Source organism: Botryllus schlosseri, chromosome 12 (assembly GCF_051294905.1).
Source record: "Botryllus schlosseri isolate E-star chromosome 12, Bs_hap1, whole genome shotgun sequence".
Taxonomy (NCBI): Eukaryota; Metazoa; Chordata; class Ascidiacea; order Stolidobranchia; family Styelidae; genus Botryllus; species Botryllus schlosseri.
Genome location: NC_137247.1, coordinates 5,021,960 through 5,041,674, shown reverse-complemented (window position 1 = coordinate 5,041,674; position 19,715 = coordinate 5,021,960). Strand labels below are relative to the sequence as shown.

The 19,715-nt window shown below is 40.5% G+C and overlaps 2 protein-coding genes across 4 annotated transcripts; one reads left to right on the top strand and one right to left on the bottom strand.

Annotated features, from left to right (window-relative positions):
- Positions 1 to 1,224: 1,224 nt before the first annotated feature.
- LOC145451646 (uncharacterized) lies at positions 1,225 to 15,457 on the bottom strand. Of its 2 annotated transcripts, none has more exons than XM_080329856.1 (9): positions 14,232 to 15,457; positions 12,653 to 12,806; positions 11,611 to 11,763; positions 11,057 to 11,221; positions 9,641 to 9,811; positions 8,984 to 9,166; positions 6,509 to 6,682; positions 5,256 to 5,414; positions 1,225 to 3,537 (listed from the first exon to the last, which is right to left on the bottom strand). In XM_080329856.1, the coding sequence occupies exons 2-9, from the start codon at positions 12,762 to 12,764 to the stop codon at positions 1,307 to 1,309; spliced, it is 3,348 nt and encodes a 1,115-aa protein (XP_080185982.1). In that variant the 5' UTR covers positions 12,765 to 12,806; positions 14,232 to 15,457; the 3' UTR covers positions 1,225 to 1,306. The 2 variants fall into 2 exon arrangements, with proteins under 2 accessions (XP_080185982.1, XP_080185983.1); XM_080329857.1 differs by having other exon boundaries at positions 12,662 to 12,806.
- Positions 15,458 to 15,892: 435 nt separating this feature from the next.
- On the top strand, positions 15,893 to 18,795 carry LOC145451647 (cAMP-dependent protein kinase type II regulatory subunit-like). 2 transcript variants are annotated; one of them, XM_080329859.1, is made up of 2 exons: positions 15,893 to 16,042; positions 17,596 to 18,795. In XM_080329859.1, the coding sequence occupies exon 2, from the start codon at positions 17,606 to 17,608 to the stop codon at positions 18,611 to 18,613; it is 1,008 nt and encodes a 335-aa protein (XP_080185985.1). In that variant the 5' UTR covers positions 15,893 to 16,042; positions 17,596 to 17,605; the 3' UTR covers positions 18,614 to 18,795. The 2 variants fall into 2 exon arrangements, with proteins under 2 accessions (XP_080185985.1, XP_080185984.1); XM_080329858.1 differs by lacking the exon at positions 15,893 to 16,042 and having other exon boundaries at positions 16,552 to 18,795.
- Positions 18,796 to 19,715: the final 920 nt, after the last annotated feature.

The window sequence follows — 19,715 nt, the reverse complement described above, 5'->3', positions numbered from 1 at the left end:
AGAAGTAGTTAAATTCTCCAATCAGTAAGATAGCCTGAGGAATTTCGGAGCTGTTTTTACGGAGTATCAGCATTTAATTTTCATAAAAGTTGAGTAAAGCCCAGAATTTTCGTCGCGCTTTGCGCACTGTGGATATGGAGTGACAAGTATGATTTCACGAAAGCATCGGTGAATGTAATTTAGGTTGCGTGGTTCCGATCACACCGCATTGTCGCCCCTATGAAATATTACATCACATTATATATTATGGCCCATCATAACGTTTGAAACTGATGTTTCGCGATCTAGCATTTACTTATATCGTAATCTAGCAGTCCATGGCGTGTTCTAATCTGGAAAATTTAACTCTTTTTTTAGCTTTAGATCTGTTTTAGCATACCACTTTTGAAACTTTCTGGACTAAAGACAGGAAATACATTTTCCGCTTATAGAAGTACCTAGTATTTATATTTCTCTTTCAATCCCTAGCGTCATACTTCGAGTCCTAATTAGTTTCAGTTCTTTTGTCTGGAGAACATAGCCTACATGTTGAAGTAGCCTATAGAAGCAAGTGTAGTAATGCCTTTAATTTCCGGAAATAAAGCTACACAATATATTGCAGTTTTACGAACCACCATATTTTTTATTACCGTCTACCAATCGCGAAAAGTGTTTACACCGTATCCAACACAACTTCTCCGTATTGCTCTACGACTAAACTACCGGCCTTGCAATATGGGGGAGGGCGCCATACCATGATATTTTCTAAAACAGGCTGTTTGAGTAAACAGAGGATTAGTATCGCATTTCCATATCAATACTATCATTTTCATCCCATGATGCGGATGAACGCTTATGCTATCGTAAATTGGATACCTCCTGGTATGCATCGATATGAATCATGCTCTGCACCTTTCGCATAGCTCAATTTGCAGCTTTTGACAATCAATGCTAACGAATTGCGATCGTTTTCACAACTACTTACTTACTTGAGTGAATTTAAAGTCAGTCAATTCTACTTATACTTCAGGTAGTTTAAGGTTGCTTATGGAAGTATTTCTTCTCATATTTGAGATTTTTTCGTCGCTACTTCTACTTGGGTAGCTTATTTGACTACTTTGACCACCTCTGTTGACGCCTTAAATTTGCCTACGAGTCATTGCACATTTCTCACATGCTGAGTTCAAGTCATTCGATGCGAGTCATTCCAATACCGCTTCAACCCGGCAGAACGCGCGCCACGTATAGGTGTAGGAACAACATTTATTGAAGTGAAATTATCAAACGAAACTGCAGAGCGGAAACGACCAGAGTCACAGTCGCCCGGTCAGCCTATGATTCTGATGTCGGTCGGAAAATCTTCGTACAGCTTTAAAAGATAATTGTCCTCCTCGCCCTTGTAGGAAACTTCGAATTCCCAATTCAAAAAAGAACCGCGGTCGTGCGTGATGCTCATCACCTCGCCCTGATACCACTTGCTCCCGCCGTTGTCCAGCTGCCAACGATGCAGGAACTTTGTCCCTACCTTGAAGATAGCCCCGAAATTGTCTTCCTGCATGCGCTGTTTGGCGATCACGTTGGCTGCCTTCGATTTCTTCCTAGGCGGTGAAGTCAAGTCTTTAGACGCCGTACGTTTCACTGCTCTAGTCACAGAACTGACTTTTGTGTTACTTTTCTTCCGTTCTACCTTTTCGTCTTTGACAGGAGTGATTGTCGCTTGGCGCCTACTCACTGCAGAACGGATATCTGTCTTTGCATCTTTATTTTTAGTTTCAGTATCTTTCTCTTTTTCGGGTTTCTTTTTAGTTTCCGTAACCGCTTCGATCATAGCGTCTGTAATTTCAGTGGCCGACTCTGGCACGATAACACCTCTGCCTTTACACTTGGTTTTTTGATGGTTACGAAACTCAGAGAGAGAGTCGAAGATAGCGCGACACTGCGTGCAGCCTACGCGTTTACTTTTCCAAACGGTTTTCGCCGCGTTCGAATTAGATTTCACGGATTGCGTCTGTTTCTTGTCGTCACTTTTTTTCTCGTTCTTATACGCGCTCGTTGGTAACGACTCCAACTTCACTACGGGTTGCATTTTTTTATTGACAGGAAAATAACACGCGACCACGTGAGCGTCGTAGTATTGTCCGTCTGTCCACTTGGCGGCTACTGTCATGCCTTTTTTCAATTCCGACCAGGACGATATGGGCTCATCGTCCAGATGCATCATTTTCGATAGATTCGTGATAAAATGCCGGACCCCGTCTTCAAAAGAGACTTCGACGCCAGAACGTAAGCTACCGGGCAAAAACTTTCTCTGGATTTCCAGCGAAGGTTGTAGAACGGGCGGGCTGCTTTTAACTGTGACCTGTTCTTTTCCCAAAACGCCCGCCTGATTATTCCCGCGGACTGCGGCCTTTTTAATTACCGAGCCCACAACCTTTATATTTCCAGAGCCCGCTTGCTTATTCGCGGAGACCTGACCTTTTTTAGAGTCAGTAATCTGCTTACGTTCAGAGTCGGTGCTGTTACTGCCGATAGTTTTGAACGAAATCGGTCTTTTCGCGTTACTATTCGAATCGCCATCTACGACGGCAGTCAAGTTTCCCGATGTGGTATTCTGACACTTTGTAGTGTTTACGACAAGAAGTTTCGACCCATGTAACGTGGGCATCGCCTTGGTGGGGACCGAGTGCGACGGGGTGTACGGCGGGAACACGTTAATCGCAGACGCTTGCGTTTTTGGTACTACAGTGGTCGGTAGCGTCACTACTTTTTTGTGCGGCATAAGCTTTCTATTCGGCAGAATTTTCTGTGAGATAGTCAACGGTACTTGAACGTTCACCGCCCTAGAAACCGTGGGCATAACGTTACCCTGACTGACTAGAGAGTTATTAGCAAACTCATACTTAAAAGACTTGACCGTCTGTTGGGTCTGTTGCGGCATCGTGGATTTCGGCATGACGGTCGCCAGTTTTTCAAACGCAGCTGGTTTCGACGCGTTCGAAATCACAGACCGCGGCACCTGGCGCGCGATGATTCTGAACCCGGAATGACTCGGAAATTGCACGTTCGAACTCGTCTGCTCGGAGGTTAAGACTTTGAGATCGGAATGCGGCTCGTTGGCGCCGTTCGAACGCACGAAATCAGGCAGTGAAAACGAGGACGTACGCTTGACGACCATGTTCGGACTTTCCGCGTAAGGGTTGTCGCCGTTTGGCGCGCCGTGCTGTCCGTTGTAGTTGAGGATGACTTGATTTCGATCGGAAGGCTTTTTGCCTTCCGTGACGAAATCTTCGAGGTCTATAAACGCAAGCTCGCCGAGATACACGACCGGGCAGGACAGCGACGAGGCGTTTTTCAGCACCGGCTTGATCTTGTAATTCAGGTTCGAGACGCGGAATATCTTCGACACCTTGCTGACATTTTTCACCACGAATTTCTCTGTGCGTTTGACGCGCGGCGCCGTCTTCGGCGCGACGGACACTTTTTGCGCCGGGCCTATGCGGCAGAATTTTTCCGACGCGATGGGCGCTATGGTTTCTTCGACGACTTGCTTTGCGAGTGCTGGAAAAAAAAAAGGTTCATACTTATATAGTGTATCAAATATTGTTGATCCCCTATCATTCGTTGTTTCCACCGTCCCAAACATTATCAACGCACAGCAGTAACAGTGCTGGGGACTAGAAAATAATCAGGTGAATAAATAAGGTTTCCACATATATAATTTGCTTTCTGAACAGCTTCTTTGAGGTACAGAACTTCAATATACAATAGAATAGTATGTTCATATTGAAATGAAGCCAAATATTTTCGGGTGACGCTCGTCAGGGGTAATCGTCAGCAACTTGTAGAGAGTTGGAAAGAACATTGCATATCAACAATCCTATCACAAAATATGACGTCACCAACATGAAATTTCAAATGAGAGAGCGTTCAATGTACTATTTTTTAGATGAACACAAACTCCTTCAATTTAAGGCATCAGATTGCTGGGAATCAAGCTTGAGGGGATGAGTCAAGGGTGAGCTTTTCACCAAGCGTGAAGCACGTGTTCTAACAAATCTAGGGACATGTTGGCTTATGCGATCCTGCAAACACTTTGACGTTTTTCCCATGTAGCCACAATTGCTTTCTGCGCCTGATAATTCGCTGTGTACCAAATCACTAGAGCATTCGAGAGATGCAAATTGGAAAATATAGTTTGTGATAAGACTTTAAGGCATGACTAATTCACAACTAAACACAAAGTTGAAAATTCCCCTGTTTTGTGAGCCCAATAAAGCCCAGACAGAGATTTGTAATTGAGCCGAGAAGACGGCTAAGGCGAAAATTCTTGGTCGGATTATATTTACGGGGAGATCGGAGAACTAAAACGCATGTATCAGATTACAGTTCGTGATAACATTGATATTCAGAAGGTGCCATGGAAGGAGATTTTATAAACAGCTATCTGCTATAACAGATTATATATACATCTATCAGTGCCTGAAGCTTTGGTAATGTTCTGAGAGATGTTATCAGACGGCCACGTGCTTTGAAAAAGGTTAACTTCCGAATTTTTACAGAGAATCTTCTTGCCATTCAACAAACCATTAGAAATCCCTGTTGTCACATAAGATTTCATAGGTCATAAAACGAATTGATCCCTCAGCGTTGCTGTTGTTCAAAAATAACTCTTTTTCAAATTTTACGGGCTATTTGATGATATTGAATCTGACATCATTCAAATTTGAATCATTTCCAACCAGTAGGAGCAAAGCTATGAGTAAAAATTTTCGGATTCATTGAAAAAATTCAACAGTACCGGTAACATGTTTACAAATTTTACTGCCTACCACATGAAATTGTTGTCTAAAAAAACGATGAAAAATAAATTTCGACTCAATTCCAACCCATATCAGCAAAGTTATAGGAGTAGCATAGCTAAATGATAGAATTTGCCACCGTAAATAATTTTATATTCAAATCCAAAAGCACTCAAGCATGGAGCCTAGCATTGCCATCAAGACACGAATTCCTATCACACAAACGTGTATACATATTTCTTATGGGATAAAATCACATCGGCATTTGCCAAATTACAGATTTCTTCATTTTTACCAGCTGATGTGTGATATAGTACCAGCTATTATACATTGTTATCGTTTTCATACACCAATAATACAGTGGCCTGAATGTTACTCGTACAATCAGTACACACTGCATAAGTGGTATGACCCGTCTCAGCCTATATTGACAGAACAACTGATAAAAAATATCATTACCTAGAATAATATCATTACCTAGAATATTCGCATCCTCATCTGTATTTTGTGTGATAATGTCGGCAGTTGAGACGCTTGTCTCCATTGCCGTGCCTGTAGCAGCAGGATTGTTGTCTAATGGTTCTGTATGCTTGGACCCTTCACTCCTTTCTGCAGCTGTGTCTTCTTCAACAAGGCCTGTGAACAAATATGATTATTGCGATAACAAACTTCATTCAACAAGGCAGGTACCGAACAGTACTACAATATTGCCAGTGCTTGTGGTCTGGAAGCAGTCTGGAAATTACCTCATAGTCAGCATGATAGGAACCCAAGTCTGCTGCTGAGCGGACTTATTCATTCAAGCATTACCCAGATAACCTCAAAAAAGTGGTAAACTATCAATACTTCCAGCTGTAGGCTGTAGGCTGTTTTGCACAAGTGGTCTCAAAAATCTCATAATGTATACAACAGAATTACCATGGCACCAGTACGCAATATTCTTTCGTCAGCATAGAGGGCTAGTCATAGATAACCGAATGGTAACTATTATCATTTTGAATAGTATATTCATGTTGAAATATGCCCGAATATTTTCGGCTGAGACTTGTCAGGGGCAATCGTCAGCAACTAGTCGAGGATTGGAAAGGACATTGTATATCAACAATCGTATCACAAAATGTGACGTCACCAGCATGAAATTTCGAATAATTGAGACCCCCACCTGGCCCAGCACACCCCTATTATTCGAAAATTCATGCAGGTGACGTCATATCTTGTGATACGATTGTTGATATTAGGGTTACCATATGTCCTACCATCGTTAATAGCGGTTAATTCAGGAGTAGAGTCAGACTGATGATATTTTTTTTAGTCAACACATCAAGATTTCCAGTAAATATCTCAAAATCATCTGTTTTCAATTTCAGTAAACTATCTTTTATGATTTGAAAGAGTGTTCTCCTTTCCCGATTCCAAAATATGGCAACCCTAGTTGACATACAATGTCCTTTCCAATTCTCTACTAGCTGCTGACGTTTCCCCCTGACAAGTGTCAGCCGAAAATATTCGGGTTCATTTCAATGTGAATATACTATTCGATTGTATTTTGAAGCACTGTATCTCCAAGAAGCTCTTACTATTATTTTATAGTTGTTCTAGTGTCATTAAATGTCCTAGCAGTATCAATAACGCTACAGAACAACCTAAATCCATCTACGAGTGAAAACTTTTTGAATCGTGAATAAATGCATAGATCACAAATAAAAGTAACAGAGTAACAATATCAATACCGTTAACAATCGACTTTTCGTCACCAACACCGGGTGATCCTTGGTCCACGCAAGTCTCGCTAACGTCATTCAATGCCTTCCGCATGACTTTTATATGATGATCATCACAAACTTTGGTCAAAAGATCAACCAGCACATCAGAAACAATGCTCTCCACGGATTTTGAAATATTTCCTGAAAGAAATCAGGGATTATCTATCTGTTAATCACTGCAGATGCAAACAAGATTTTGGCAATACTTGCAGACAATGCGAAGCTACAGAAAGTTACAGGGGCACTGCACTCTAAATATGATGTGGTCTCAAATGCCAGCAAATTAGCAACGGGTTAAGCAGTGTAAACTTGTCGCCGCTCCACCACAGAAATATATTTATTGAACACGCGTGAAATGGGAATAGCTGGAATTTTCGTTTAACGGCAGTTCCTTTACCAAGGATTTCAGAAGAAAATGGCAGTTGCCAAGATGTTTTCCCCGATTTTATCTTCAATTTTTGGAGCGCAGTGCCCCTTACGGAAAATTGATAGCTGCGGCCTTACGTTTGCTTTACATGTAGACAAGCGTTTTAATGAGCATTTACACTTATCAGGAAGTATGGGATGTTTTGTTCAACACAAAGGCTGTCACACTTATCTGTAAAGATATCGTAATGGTGAAGCACCCGGCTTCTTGATCGTTAGGTCATGGATTCAATACCAAAGCCGTGATTAGTAACACTGGTGTCCATGACTTCCCCGCTTGGCGCTTATGCATTACCGGGATAGCATGGAGGCATGGTGCAAGACTTAGAAAGCCTTACAAGCTATATCTGCACCTTCCTTGTCCAGCGGCATATGCACATCATGCACTCATGGTATGCATATGCAGTATGCACAGATCGTGTATAATTATGTGTATCATGAGCCGCAAAAACATCAAGGACAAAAATACATAACGCCCTCCTGCATCTCAGCTAAGAGTAACTAGCACATTTGCAGGCTCAATTTTTCCATCAGAGGGGGTAATTGAACAATCATCCAGGATCAATAGTTACTTACAACACTGGAACTCGTCAATAATCATAATGGTAAGGAGATTACATCGATCAAAGGTACTTACCATTCGGCCTTTGGACAACACCTCCTAAAACACCCTGAAAGTGCCAATTATTATACTAGCAATCAGTTCCCTATAGTTACTCCCTTTTTCATTTAATCAATATAAAGCTGCAACAGCCGATTCTCTGCCACAACAAAGAGCATCTCTATCCTCTGTGAATATTTCATTCATGTGTGAGTTGTATTTATATTGCTCTTGCTAAATTTGTCTGTTATACTGATAACTGTGTGATGTGCCTTGTTATATGCCCTTTGCTTGTCATTATTACGGTTTTATTAAGCTTATAGTGGAGAGGTTACCAACCTGGGGCCCACGAGCCTTTTTCAGGGGGGGGCATGAAAAAATATATCTTCAATTCTATTCTGTTACACTAAAAATAAAATAAATTTAATGAACTATTAGCAGAACAATAAGCTACTTCTCGGTCTTGAGTTTCTTCCTTTGTATTAGCCTACTTTGAGATTTATTAATATAAATATTTTACAATTTGAAGGGATAATGATGAAAGCTGTCATAAGCTAGGCTTTACATGTCAACATGACAGTGTGCCACAAGTCACAACTTACTTTCTCCTTGACAGTTCAGATTAAGGGGTCAACGAAACCAGGAAAGCTGAATATTGAGAAAATAGAGGGATATTGATTTTTCAAAATGTTAAAAGGAGGCTACTACTAGAAAATTCTAGTTGGCTTTTTTCTCTAAATTGGAGCGAAATGCCAGTAAACTAATTGTAATCTAGTTTGCGAAATGTTTCAATGCTCTATTTCGAATTCGAATCTCATAAAGGTTGGCACCACTGTTACAGTGGAATAAATTTCACAATATAAATATATATTGTTTGCAGGGTTGTAACCAAGTCACAAGGTTCAGAGTCACAAATTGATCTCACTTTTATAGTTTTGACTCGAGTCAAGTCGAGTAATTTCCAATTCACCGCCGAGTCAAGTTTGAGCTCAAGTCAGCTAGTATAGGGTCGAGTCCGAGTCATAGCGTTTTGACTCGAGTCCGAGTCCAAGTCATTATGTTCAGTTCAATCCACTTCTTACAACTCTGCTGCAGTGATAGAATGACTCGCATTTATAACATATTTATTTTCCTCAGCCTAGACAGTTTCTGGCCCTATTTTCCAAGTATCAGGAATGATAGACAAAATACGAATAATGTGGTAACTTTACTATTCTTCGAAGTTACAATGAAATGTCTGTCTTAGCCGTCCTAGTCTCGAGTCATCCACAATGACTCGACTCAATTGAAAAAATGACTCGTGTCAAGTCGAGTCGCCAAAAAATCGCGAGTTATGACTCGAGTCCTTAAAACCCTGATTGTTTGTCGAGCAATTGAAGTTTTGTACCTCCATAAAGGTAACGCTGCAGACGTACCTTCCTCAACTAGTGGCTTTTGGGATTCATCAACAGGCGCGAGGCCTTCTGCTGTCGGCGTGGAGATGATGCTGCTTCCACCGTCTTCATTCACCGAGCCCCCATCACAGTTTGACGTGTTTGATTGCTTTCCTAAAGTCTCTTTAGTGTCATCGCCAACGCGACAGGTATTCATGGGTTTTTCTAAAAGAAAGTTTGCATGTTCCGATTTGACCGCCCATTTGGCAAATACAACAGAAAAACCGTCCTTATTCTAGTAGCGGTTTTATAACCGTGTTCCATGAAATACTAGACGTACCCTGGAGCTCCAGACCCCACTCAATTCATACATGATTTGTCTTAATAGCCATCATAATTGTTCCGCGGGTTAGTGAAGGTTACAAACTACTGTGATCGTAATTCAGTTGGAAATACACACACAAACTATCACAGGCAAGAATCCTGTAAAGAGGTACAATTACATAACCCTAATACACCATCAATCAGTCGCCAATTTAAAAATATAGCGGACATTTATTCAATAGCTCGGGCCTTATTAGCTATTTACGCTTGAAATGTGACGCTCGGTTTACCACACATGCCGTATTGTGCGTGTTGTACAGTTTCCTATACGCTAACCACTGGCACAAATTCTTTATAGTTAACCAGAATGCATACCTTCCGTTCGAGTTTTTACCACCTCTTTTGTTGGTTGCACGTGCACCGTTCCTCGTGTAGGCTCATCCGGTGCATCGCCGTGTGTCATTTCAAGGCTACCATCAACGCTTGCAACATTCGGCTGCGTCTCCATTGATTTTACATCAACATCGGCAGGTTTTGGTGCTAAGCCTGAATTTTTAGAACAATACTTTGATATTAATACCGATCAACACATTGGGGTGGTGGTGATAGGTATTAAGGCATTTGGGAATACTATGTGATTTCAACTTTTTTATTGAAACCAAGTCTAAATCGCCATATGTAGGCCTATACTATGCTTTACCCAATACAACGTGCAAAGATACTAAAATATGAAATTCATAAAGCCAGATCAAACTACAATGTTGTAATATTGCGAATACTGCATGTGACTTTAATATCTTATTGAAACCAAGTCTAAATCGTTGTATGTGTACTATGCTACACCCAATACACTGTGCACTGCAAACCTACATAAAACTAAAACACTAAAATCTGATCAAAATCCAGTTTTGTAGTGGAGCTTAGCACTGCTTAGGAAAGATTTTACTGAAATCAAATATCTATCATTACTAGGGCAAGATTTTGCAACTTTTGCAACTTTTTTTACAGCTTCCTATATACTTAGAAGTTATGTAGTATGGTGTTTCAAGCTGTTTCGGGGAATCTTACACCGCAACTTTTTGGAACTTTTTTCGATTTTTTGGGAAACTTTTTGGAACTTTTTTCGATTTTTTGGGAAACTTTTTGCAACTTTTTTCAATTTTTCAAGAAAGTTTTTGCCATTTTCATTTTCATGCAACTCACTTTTTACTTGAAATATAAATAAATTGCTTGATTACTTCACCGTCGTTTAAACTTGAGGTAGCCTACTTTCTGATTTGACGTACATTCAGGCTAGACCGTCGAAAATTATATTTTTATTGGGTCATTTTTTTCAGGCTAATGATTTTGTTGAAGTCGGCAACACTGAGTTTTGCTACGGTACCTTGGATACAGGTCAATTCGAGTATCTCATACCCTAATAATTTCAAGGAAATTGTCCCTAATGCAACTTTTTAGTGCAACTTTTATGACAAATAAATGCAACTTTTGTGAAAAATAAGTGCAGCTTTCCACAGATTTGACTTAAACAAAAACTAAATCTCATCTAAATATCCTACCTACACACACATCAGTACCAAGTACCAACAATTTTTTTTTTAAGTTTTAAGTGTGTTAGAAATTGTTTTCAGTGGGTTTCAGGGGGTCATAATGTAGAAAAACATCCTAACATCCATATGTAAATTGACAGTAATCAATGGAAGCTACAGCATTCAATAACAGTGATCCACAATGAGCTATGAATTTTTTTTCAAAAGGTGAGAATAATATGGTAGTATGGTAATGGTATACCTTCAGAAGGTAATGTCTCAATATCTCCTGTTGTCTCGGTCTCCATAGCTTTGGCACAGGGCTCGGTCAAATCCACTTCATTGCACTTGGCATTACCGCCTGAAGGATTTGGTTGAGCCTCCGTTTCATCAACCGATTCACAACCAGTGCACGCTCTTTCGATTCCTGTCAAATGAAATGAGAATGGATATGATTGTAGAGGATGATATATACGATTGAATAGTATTTTCATATTGAAATGGACCCAAATATTTTTGGCCGACACTCGTCAGGGGCAAGCGTCAGTAACTAGTAGAGAATTGCAAAGAGCGCTGTATATCAACAAGGATGATACACGGTATATTCAAATTGCATTGCTCACACTTATTTATCAACAGGCCCCGTTGCTCACACTTATTTATCAACAGGCCCCGTGGAACTCGTGTATTGCGGCAGCAGAATATAACCTAAATTGCGACGCATCTGCTGAATTCAAAATTATTGTAGGTGTTGACATTGGCCAGTTATGTAATAGGCCTACAATGATTGAACCAGTGAAATACGATATTCATTACCATCTCCGGTTGTTGAGACATTGGCTTCCGTGGTGCCATTTGGCGTCGGATTATTCATTGCATTGGAATGTGGATTGCCATCAATATCCGATGTGCCGGAAGTGGACTGTATCTCCATTGCACCTTCAGCATTGGCAGTGTGTGATTCCAAGTCTGTTGGAATCAATATAACAGTTTGAGCGTTCCTTCCACCAGGCCGGAGTTCAAACATATTTCAATGACAGCAACTTCAACGCATTCAAGCATACAGAGAGCGCAAGGAAAATGGCAGTGAGGGCATGTGACGCGATGTTTTGTAAACTAAACGACAGTAAAGACCCGACTGACAATGTTACTGTTACAATGTTACAATGCATCTTGCAATGGACATTAAATGCACATAGAATGTTTCAAAAGCTCAATTCGCTATCATAACTATACCATAAGTATTAATTTTAATTCACGAAAGGTTTACTACCAAGATATACATTTTAATCTGTGAATTACACTCAATCTGTGATAATAAGCCCGCCTCTAGTTATGGAAAAAAGAATGATGCATTCAAGATTAGGAGGGTAAGGGGTGCACTATTCTGTTAGTTGTCCGATTCATCACTGAAAAGAATGATATCAATAGCAGTAGTTGGTCAAGTACTGTAATATAATTAATTAAATAATAATGAATCTAAGTTTCCGTACTCCATCGTCACAAAATATCGCAAGAAACATTTACAGTTGTGCGGGCATGGAAATGGTAAAGGAATTATCGGATACCATAAAGCGGCCAACTCCAAATGTCGCAATTTCGTGATAAGAAAATCAATGGAAATTTAATATCAGTCTATCTGCTCAAGCTGATTCTGTGAGGACAGATGTTTAACCTTTACAGAATGTGGAAAATTGCAACTCAAACATCATTTGCGAACTGATAACGTCAATTCTAGAACACCTTACTACCAGACGTCTCATATGCCTTAACGGCAAACAAAGTCAATTAAAACCATATGCCGAATCTACAGACTAATTACTATGAAACGTCTAAAAAATAATAAATGAACATTTACTGTAAATACCATTGGAGCTCGTCAGAATCTTCACACTATCTTCTGATGCTATATCCTCACTGCAAACAGTTGCTCCATCTATTCGACGAACATCGTCCGATCTATCAGCCATGGTTCCAGACAGGGGTCAAATCAGCCATTTATACGCTGTCGGCTGATGAAAATATACAACTTTGAAACACATGCATAGTTTGAGGTAAGAAGACCAATGATAACATGAATACAGACTTGCATAGCCTATTGATTATTGGAGTAACCAGTGAATACGAATGATTCATAAGCTAGTATGGTACGTATCATTCGAGTCATACAAGAGTTTTGGTGTGGAAAGATGTAGATTTCACTAAAAATCGATGAATATGCAAATGCAAATTTTTCATTGGTATGCTATAATACCTATATTTTCCATCTTATGAATTATGGGACCTTCACATGTTCGAAGTTAATGGAAATGACAGGTGGCAAATTGGACTAAATAACAGGTGGTGGATATATACATACATTTAACATAACACCACGCTAATAATTATCATGCTTTGTGACGAATGCAGTTATTAAATGTGAGCATACTTACACAGTGACGCATGTTAATAAAAACTGGCTATTTGTTCGGACAGTATAATTTAAGAAACAATTCAGATTGTACAAGTATTGATGAATGGGCAGAAAGGGTACATTAAAAATTACGATATAACCTCAATCTGTCAGAAAACTGACATGTCAATGGTAGGTCATGCTGCCAGTCTAATTACAGTTAATCTAACACAGCCAATGGGCATTTACCTTACATATTTATTGTGAAGCAACGCAGTTGCTTTAGTGGCTTGAAAATCAGATTTAACGCATTAAAATGGTGCGGAATTTGGATCAATAGAAACATCATTACGCACTGCACAGTTTCAACAAGATTGCATCGAATCCCAGTCTATAGAACTGGTAACCCAGTTGAATTGCATTCACAAAATATTCATGCTAAATATTACTATTTACTATCACACGATATCTGGCACCACAAATTTCTCAATTTTCGCTGAACATATTGTATTTCAGGCAGCCATGGCTCCATTGTATCAATTCATAGATCAGACCAATCTGTAGAGTGATTTGCTAACGATCATTAGATATACCCAAAATTGCTACTGACCAACACAATTTAGAAATCGCTTACAAATTAATGTAACTTGGCATTACAGGTGCTTCAATAACATGTCGATATATAATCCTACAAATGTGATTTTGATTCAAAGCATATTTAACAAATTAACTCAGAAATTGGTTTCTGTCTTCGCATTTGATTCCAGGATATCGTGACTGAATCAACTAGTAATAATATTGAAGCATGCATTACAATCGATTCAACCTTCTCGACTCAAAGTACTGGCCTGATCTGTTCGAAGCAAGTTGTGACATTTGACGATTCAAATACGGGCGAAAAAACGAGAAATAATGGCATTCTAGAAATAAAAATTCGGCATTCGATTCGCAAACAATTAAAGTTAACATTACACGATAAAATAAAAACCGATATCGATTCACAGATGAAAAATCATTCACAATTTCACAGTGAAATTACACTCACCAGTGCTGTCAAATCTTTAGCACAGACGACCACTAGAGGTGATTGTGAGCACACAGACAGTAGGTATCACGTGACTTGATGGTTCGCTTCTCTCTTTTTTCTCCATTTCCAAAATTGTTGAAACTCATGCTCCATGAAGCAAAGAAACTCCATTGACTTGCCCGACTCGACTGTCGTCATGGTTGGCGATCGGTATCGACTATCACACGCGCTGTTGATGATCACAGACAAACACGTGCCAAGGAATCGAATCCATACACTTAATGTTCGCTCCAGGCGTACCGCGCCGCAAATTCGCCGCTTTCAGTCACAAAGATAAGGGTCAGTTAGCCAATTTTACAAAACAAATAGCATGGCTGAAAACGCCGGCGTTAGCCTTGCTAGAGTGATATTATTTCGGATGGCTGTCCGTTCCGTAGGTTTTGGCATAAATATTGCTGACATATCAGCGACGCCTTTCTGCTGACGATACTCTCAGATAGCTTTTGTTTGCTTTGTGGTCAATACAAAATTGTATATCCTTGTCCTCCGTTGAATATTATACGAAACAGGGTTAATCAGATTACTGTGACGGCAGAGCAGGAAAGTGCCGTAGGTAGATAGTGTGTTTGTACGGTCGCCGAATGTTATTCCTTTGATAAGAGGGTAGAAGTGGAGACTCTCCGTAGTATATTAGGGCGAAAGCCATTTCAAAGTATGCGCACAAAGAGGGAGCTCGTTGAAAGCGATATGACGATTCACTTTCACGGCTACGCAAAGAAGGGAGTTAGATTTCTCTTTTACAAGCGCTAGCTTTAATCATAGAAATGTGTAGAAATTTCTATTGTCATCCGCAAGCATTAAAATCGATCAACCGATGTTTTGATTTGCTTTTTAAATGGCTCATCCATGAGATCTAGCGGCAGGTCAGGACAGCTATACGGCAAGATCTGGTTGGGTCATCTCTGTAAATGAAAAATATAACCTTTCGCTCAGTGGAACTCGCATGCAGACGCGTGCATTACGTGCGCTGCAACATCATTCTATACTAGCGGACGGCTACTTGTCCTGTTGAAGTGGAATGACGTATGACTACCATCCGGCCTTTGAGTAGTGACAGTTATTAGATTGAGCATGTTCAAATATGCGTCTGCGTTGCATTTTACGAGTAGTCTTCTGACTACGATACGATGCTATCTCGAATTACCTATTTTGTGGTTAGCCGTGACGTAAACCGCCAGTGAAGCAGACGTTTGTTTTCTGCCTTACGTTCGTTCGAAAATATGTGAATTAATTGCCTTCGTAGTATAAATCAGTATAAACTTTCGGGACCGAACAATATGTTATAAGTCACGACGTAACATAAATATAACACGAAAGCGATATCGTTTGGTGCATCATAGTCTTCACCCAGTCATTTAGGATTCTATGACGCAATAGTGAACTGTGACGAAAAACACGAAAAAAGTTCGTCTCTTACGCACAAGCCTGTGCGTCGTGAAGCTGATTGCAATTACTTTCTGAATTTGTAATCGCTGTGAAGCCTGTTAATTATCATAGAATCCGTATTATGTGTGGAATCGTTACTTATGCCAAGTTCCAGCCAAAGTTCGTGGTATCGCAGCCTTAGGTAATCAAAAGTATCATTGTATCCGCGTTTTTGATACCGTACCGTATGTTTTGGTTGATTTCCATTAACTTTTGTGCGATTTGCTAGTAAAGAATATCGCTCATTTGCCTTCAAGCATATTACGTACGTATACGAAGTAATATTGACGCAAATACCCTACAGAGTCGGTCTTTTATCAGGGAATCTTCGGACGTCAATCCAGGTAATGAGCTAAGTTAATTTACCTTCCGTCGGGATTTGTCAGTCTTTTACTGCAGTCAGTCGATACGATCGTCTTTATCGTTTACCGCTCGTAAAAATTGCCGCAGTCAGCCTTCTGCTTGGGGATATTATCTACTCGGTATGCGCACGGTTATTGTGAGCGGCCCTGTGTATGCGTCAAGTCAAATAGAATCTCCGGCGTTCTGTAAACTTGCGAATCGTATATAATGTTAATGACGTCTCACCATTGTCCAAAATGGTCGCAACGTTTGAACTTTCAAGCCTAAATACCTCCATCGAAGCAAACATAAAGGCTGTTAGCGATCATTTCATTTGCGTCAGGGTTACGGTTGGCATGTTTCGATTGTCTTCTTGGTTGTGCTTAGGAGAACTTGTGATAGAACTCGTGTTTGTCATGATTTAACGTAGATAGCGTAAAACGTATGTGTCGTACTGTACATGACGGCAAATTAATTTCGTTTGGGTGCATTTTAGAAGCATTTCGCCATTTATGACTGAAGAAAGTGGTGTTTCGTGACTTTATTTGGTGTCCCTTGGCTACCAAAGCTGCAACATCGGTGATACATACTGCTGCCAATGCTGTGTATGATTGCGGTTCGCGAAATATGCTATGCAATACTGAGGCTGGAAATGGAATGGGGGGAAGCATAAAGTGTTATTGATTTATATGGGTAGCCATCCCATACCAACGTCTTAGTGTGGATGGCGACATTTTGCATTACATAGGACTGGACTGATTCGAATATTCGAGTATCACTGGCGATGACGTCACAATAATATGGATTATCGGGGGGGGGGTTCAAATGTGTACGTTTTATGCGACCATAAAGAATATGTTATCAGTTCTACATCACATCAAAAATTATGTGCTACTATTTCTACCGTACCTATTTCATTGCACATTTTGTGGGTTGATATTTGCAGCACGCATATGTCATATTCCTAAACGTGCGAAGCTCATCCTGAATGTTTTATGTGCTGAGTGCTGCGGTACGTCCAGTCGAGGTTTCAAGCCTTCCGTAATGGGAAATATTATCGTTGATAAATTAACTTGTCCTGTCCCAGTATTATTTGATCTAGAGCAGGTATGAAAAAGTATCTACATCTATTCCATACCCTAATTCTTCGTGTTTTTGTGACTGCACGACTGCTTTTTTTGTGATTTTGAGCTCTATACGCACATTTGTTGCTTTAATTGTACGCAACGACGTAATAGCCCGTCAGATAGTAATGATGATGGATGCTTATTTTGATATATTGTGTTCCGACTCCAATCGATCTTTTGCGGATCGCGTGACCTCAACGTAACAACATACCTGTAAACGTCGATATCGGAATTTCTGTGTTTTTTACAAGGTTAAATAGTCGCGTCGCTACTTGTTACCTTACATTTGGTATGAACCTTTCCAACATCCCCGTTCCCGGCGGATTGCAGGAAATGCTGCAAAATTTCGTAGTGGCCGTGCTGCGCGAGCAGCCGGCCGATATCGTGGACTTTGCCTCGCAGTATTTTACAAGCTTGCTTCATCACAGAGGTGGCGACATGCCGAGAACGACCTACGAAGACGAGGGCATGCCTAGCGACGAGGAAGATAACGTGGACGAAGAGTTTGCGATGATGGCACGGCAAGCAAACTACGCGCGGCGGAAATCTATCAGCGCTGAAGGATACGACCCGGATGCGGACGATACAGGCGACGATCGCACAGTACACCCAAAAACAGACCAACAGCGTGATAGATTATCGAAAGCTATTAGCAAAATCTTGATTTTCGCGAATCTAGACCAGGAGCAAATGAACCAAGTCTTAGACGCGATGTTTGAGTATAAAGTCACCGCTGGCACGCACGTTATCGACGAAGGCGATGATGGCGACAATTTTTACGTTATCGAAAGCGGCGATTATGATATCTTCATCAAAGATAGAACCACGGGCAGTCAAAACAACGTGGGTAGTTACAAAGGCTGTGGCGCTTTTGGGGAATTGGCTTTAATGTATAACTGTCCACGCGCGGCTACCATAATCGCGACCACAGACGGGTCGTTATGGGCGATGGATAGGTCTACGTTTCGACGGATTATCGTGCGAAACGCGGCTCGCAAACGGAAAGAATACGAAGACTTTTTGGAGACAGTGCCGTGCTTGAGCACTTTAACGTTGGAAGAAAGAATGAAAGTGGCCGACGCCATGGTGACGAAAGCCTACAAGGACGGCGATTTCATACTAAGACAAGGCGACCCGGCCGACTATTTTTACATGGTCTCGGACGGACACGTTGTAATCAAACGACGCGGCGATAACCCGCAAAACCCAAACGAAGAAGTGCAGTTGCAAAAGTACGGAAAAGGCGCGTATTTCGGCGAGTTGGCTTTACTTCAAAATCAGCCCAGGGCTGCGTCCGCGATCGCGGACGGCGATTGCAAATGCGCCGTTTTGGACGTGAAGGCTTTCGAGAGATTATTGGGCCCGTGTAAGGAGCTGCTCATGCGAAATATCCCGTTGTACGAGCAGCAGCTGAGCGAGATTACCAGAGAAATGAGCATGGACTAGACGCGGCGTTGCTTGGGCGCTTGGATTTTAGGAATTACTTGTGAACACACTGGATCGCGACACACGACATTTTGTTGCGCGCCAGTAATGCACTGTTCGGTTTTCTTTGGTTATACTTTCTCGTATATTTGTTCAGTTGTTTTTTCAAAGTTGTTATAAAGGTCAATTCATTTTCGATTTCACTCGATGTCAGTGTTCGGGAGGCACAGCGGATTAGTGTCGTTATTCAGAGAAGGCCAGCCAGCCATTGAATTTATGTTACATTCTACGGCCAATGGTATGGAATGATAGATCTTCGGTCACGTCACCTCCGATATAGCCACAGTTGGACAACTCAGAACATGTTTATTAGGGCTCTTCAAAAATGACTTTTTTTCTCAAATCGTACTGGCTACTTTATAAAATTGTCAGGTTACCTAATTTAAGCTTACACACAAAATTTGGTTCAATTCCAGCCAGTAACCGCTTTGCTACAGGAGAAGAAAGTTTCTATCTATTATATAAAAATAAATGATAAAAATTTTGAAAATTTTCTGTTCACCCCATGAAAGTGTTAGGCTGTCTATAGTAACGATGCTCACCAAATTTGGTTCAATTCCAACCAGTGGAAGCGGAGTTATTGCCGTCGAAAAATTGTGATTTGAATAAAATAGTATTTACGGTGACCCGATTCTTTGTTTATTTATTATAGTTGTGCTCACCGTAAATACTATTTTATTGAAATCCAAATTTTTCGACGGCAATAACTCCACTTTCGCGGGTTGGAATTGAACCAAATTTGGTGAGCAACGTTTCTATAAACAGCCCAACACTTTCATGGGATGAACAGAAAATTTATAAATTTTGTATTATTTATTTTTATATAATAAATAGAAACTTTCTTCTCCTGTAGCAAAGCGGTTACTGGCTGGAATTGAACCAAATTTTGTGTGTGGGCTTAAATTAGGTAACCTAACAATTTTATCAAGTAGCCAGTACGATTTGAGAAAAAAAGTCATTTTTGAAGAGCCCTAATGTTTATCCTTTCCAGATTAGATTGAAATTTGAATTATAGCTACACAGTTTTTACCAGGTTAGGTAAGAATTAGTATTAATGCATTTA

Excerpts from the sequence above, each read along its gene's own strand:
- LOC145451646 (XM_080329856.1), bottom strand. The coding sequence starts at position 12,764 with ATGGCTGATAGATCGGACGATGTTCGTCGAATAGATGGAGCAACTGTT. Across the intron at positions 6,683-8,983 it reads AAAGCCACTAGTTGAGGAAG|GAAATATTTCAAAATCCGTG; the intron begins GTACGTCTGCAG and ends GATTTCTTTCAG. Across the intron at positions 3,538-5,255 it reads TGAGGATGCGAATATTCTAG|CACTCGCAAAGCAAGTCGTC; the intron begins GTAATGATATTA and ends TTTTTTTTCCAG.
- LOC145451647 (XM_080329858.1), top strand. The coding sequence starts at position 17,459 with ATGAACCTTTCCAACATCCCCGTTCCCGGCGGATTGCAGGAAATGCTG.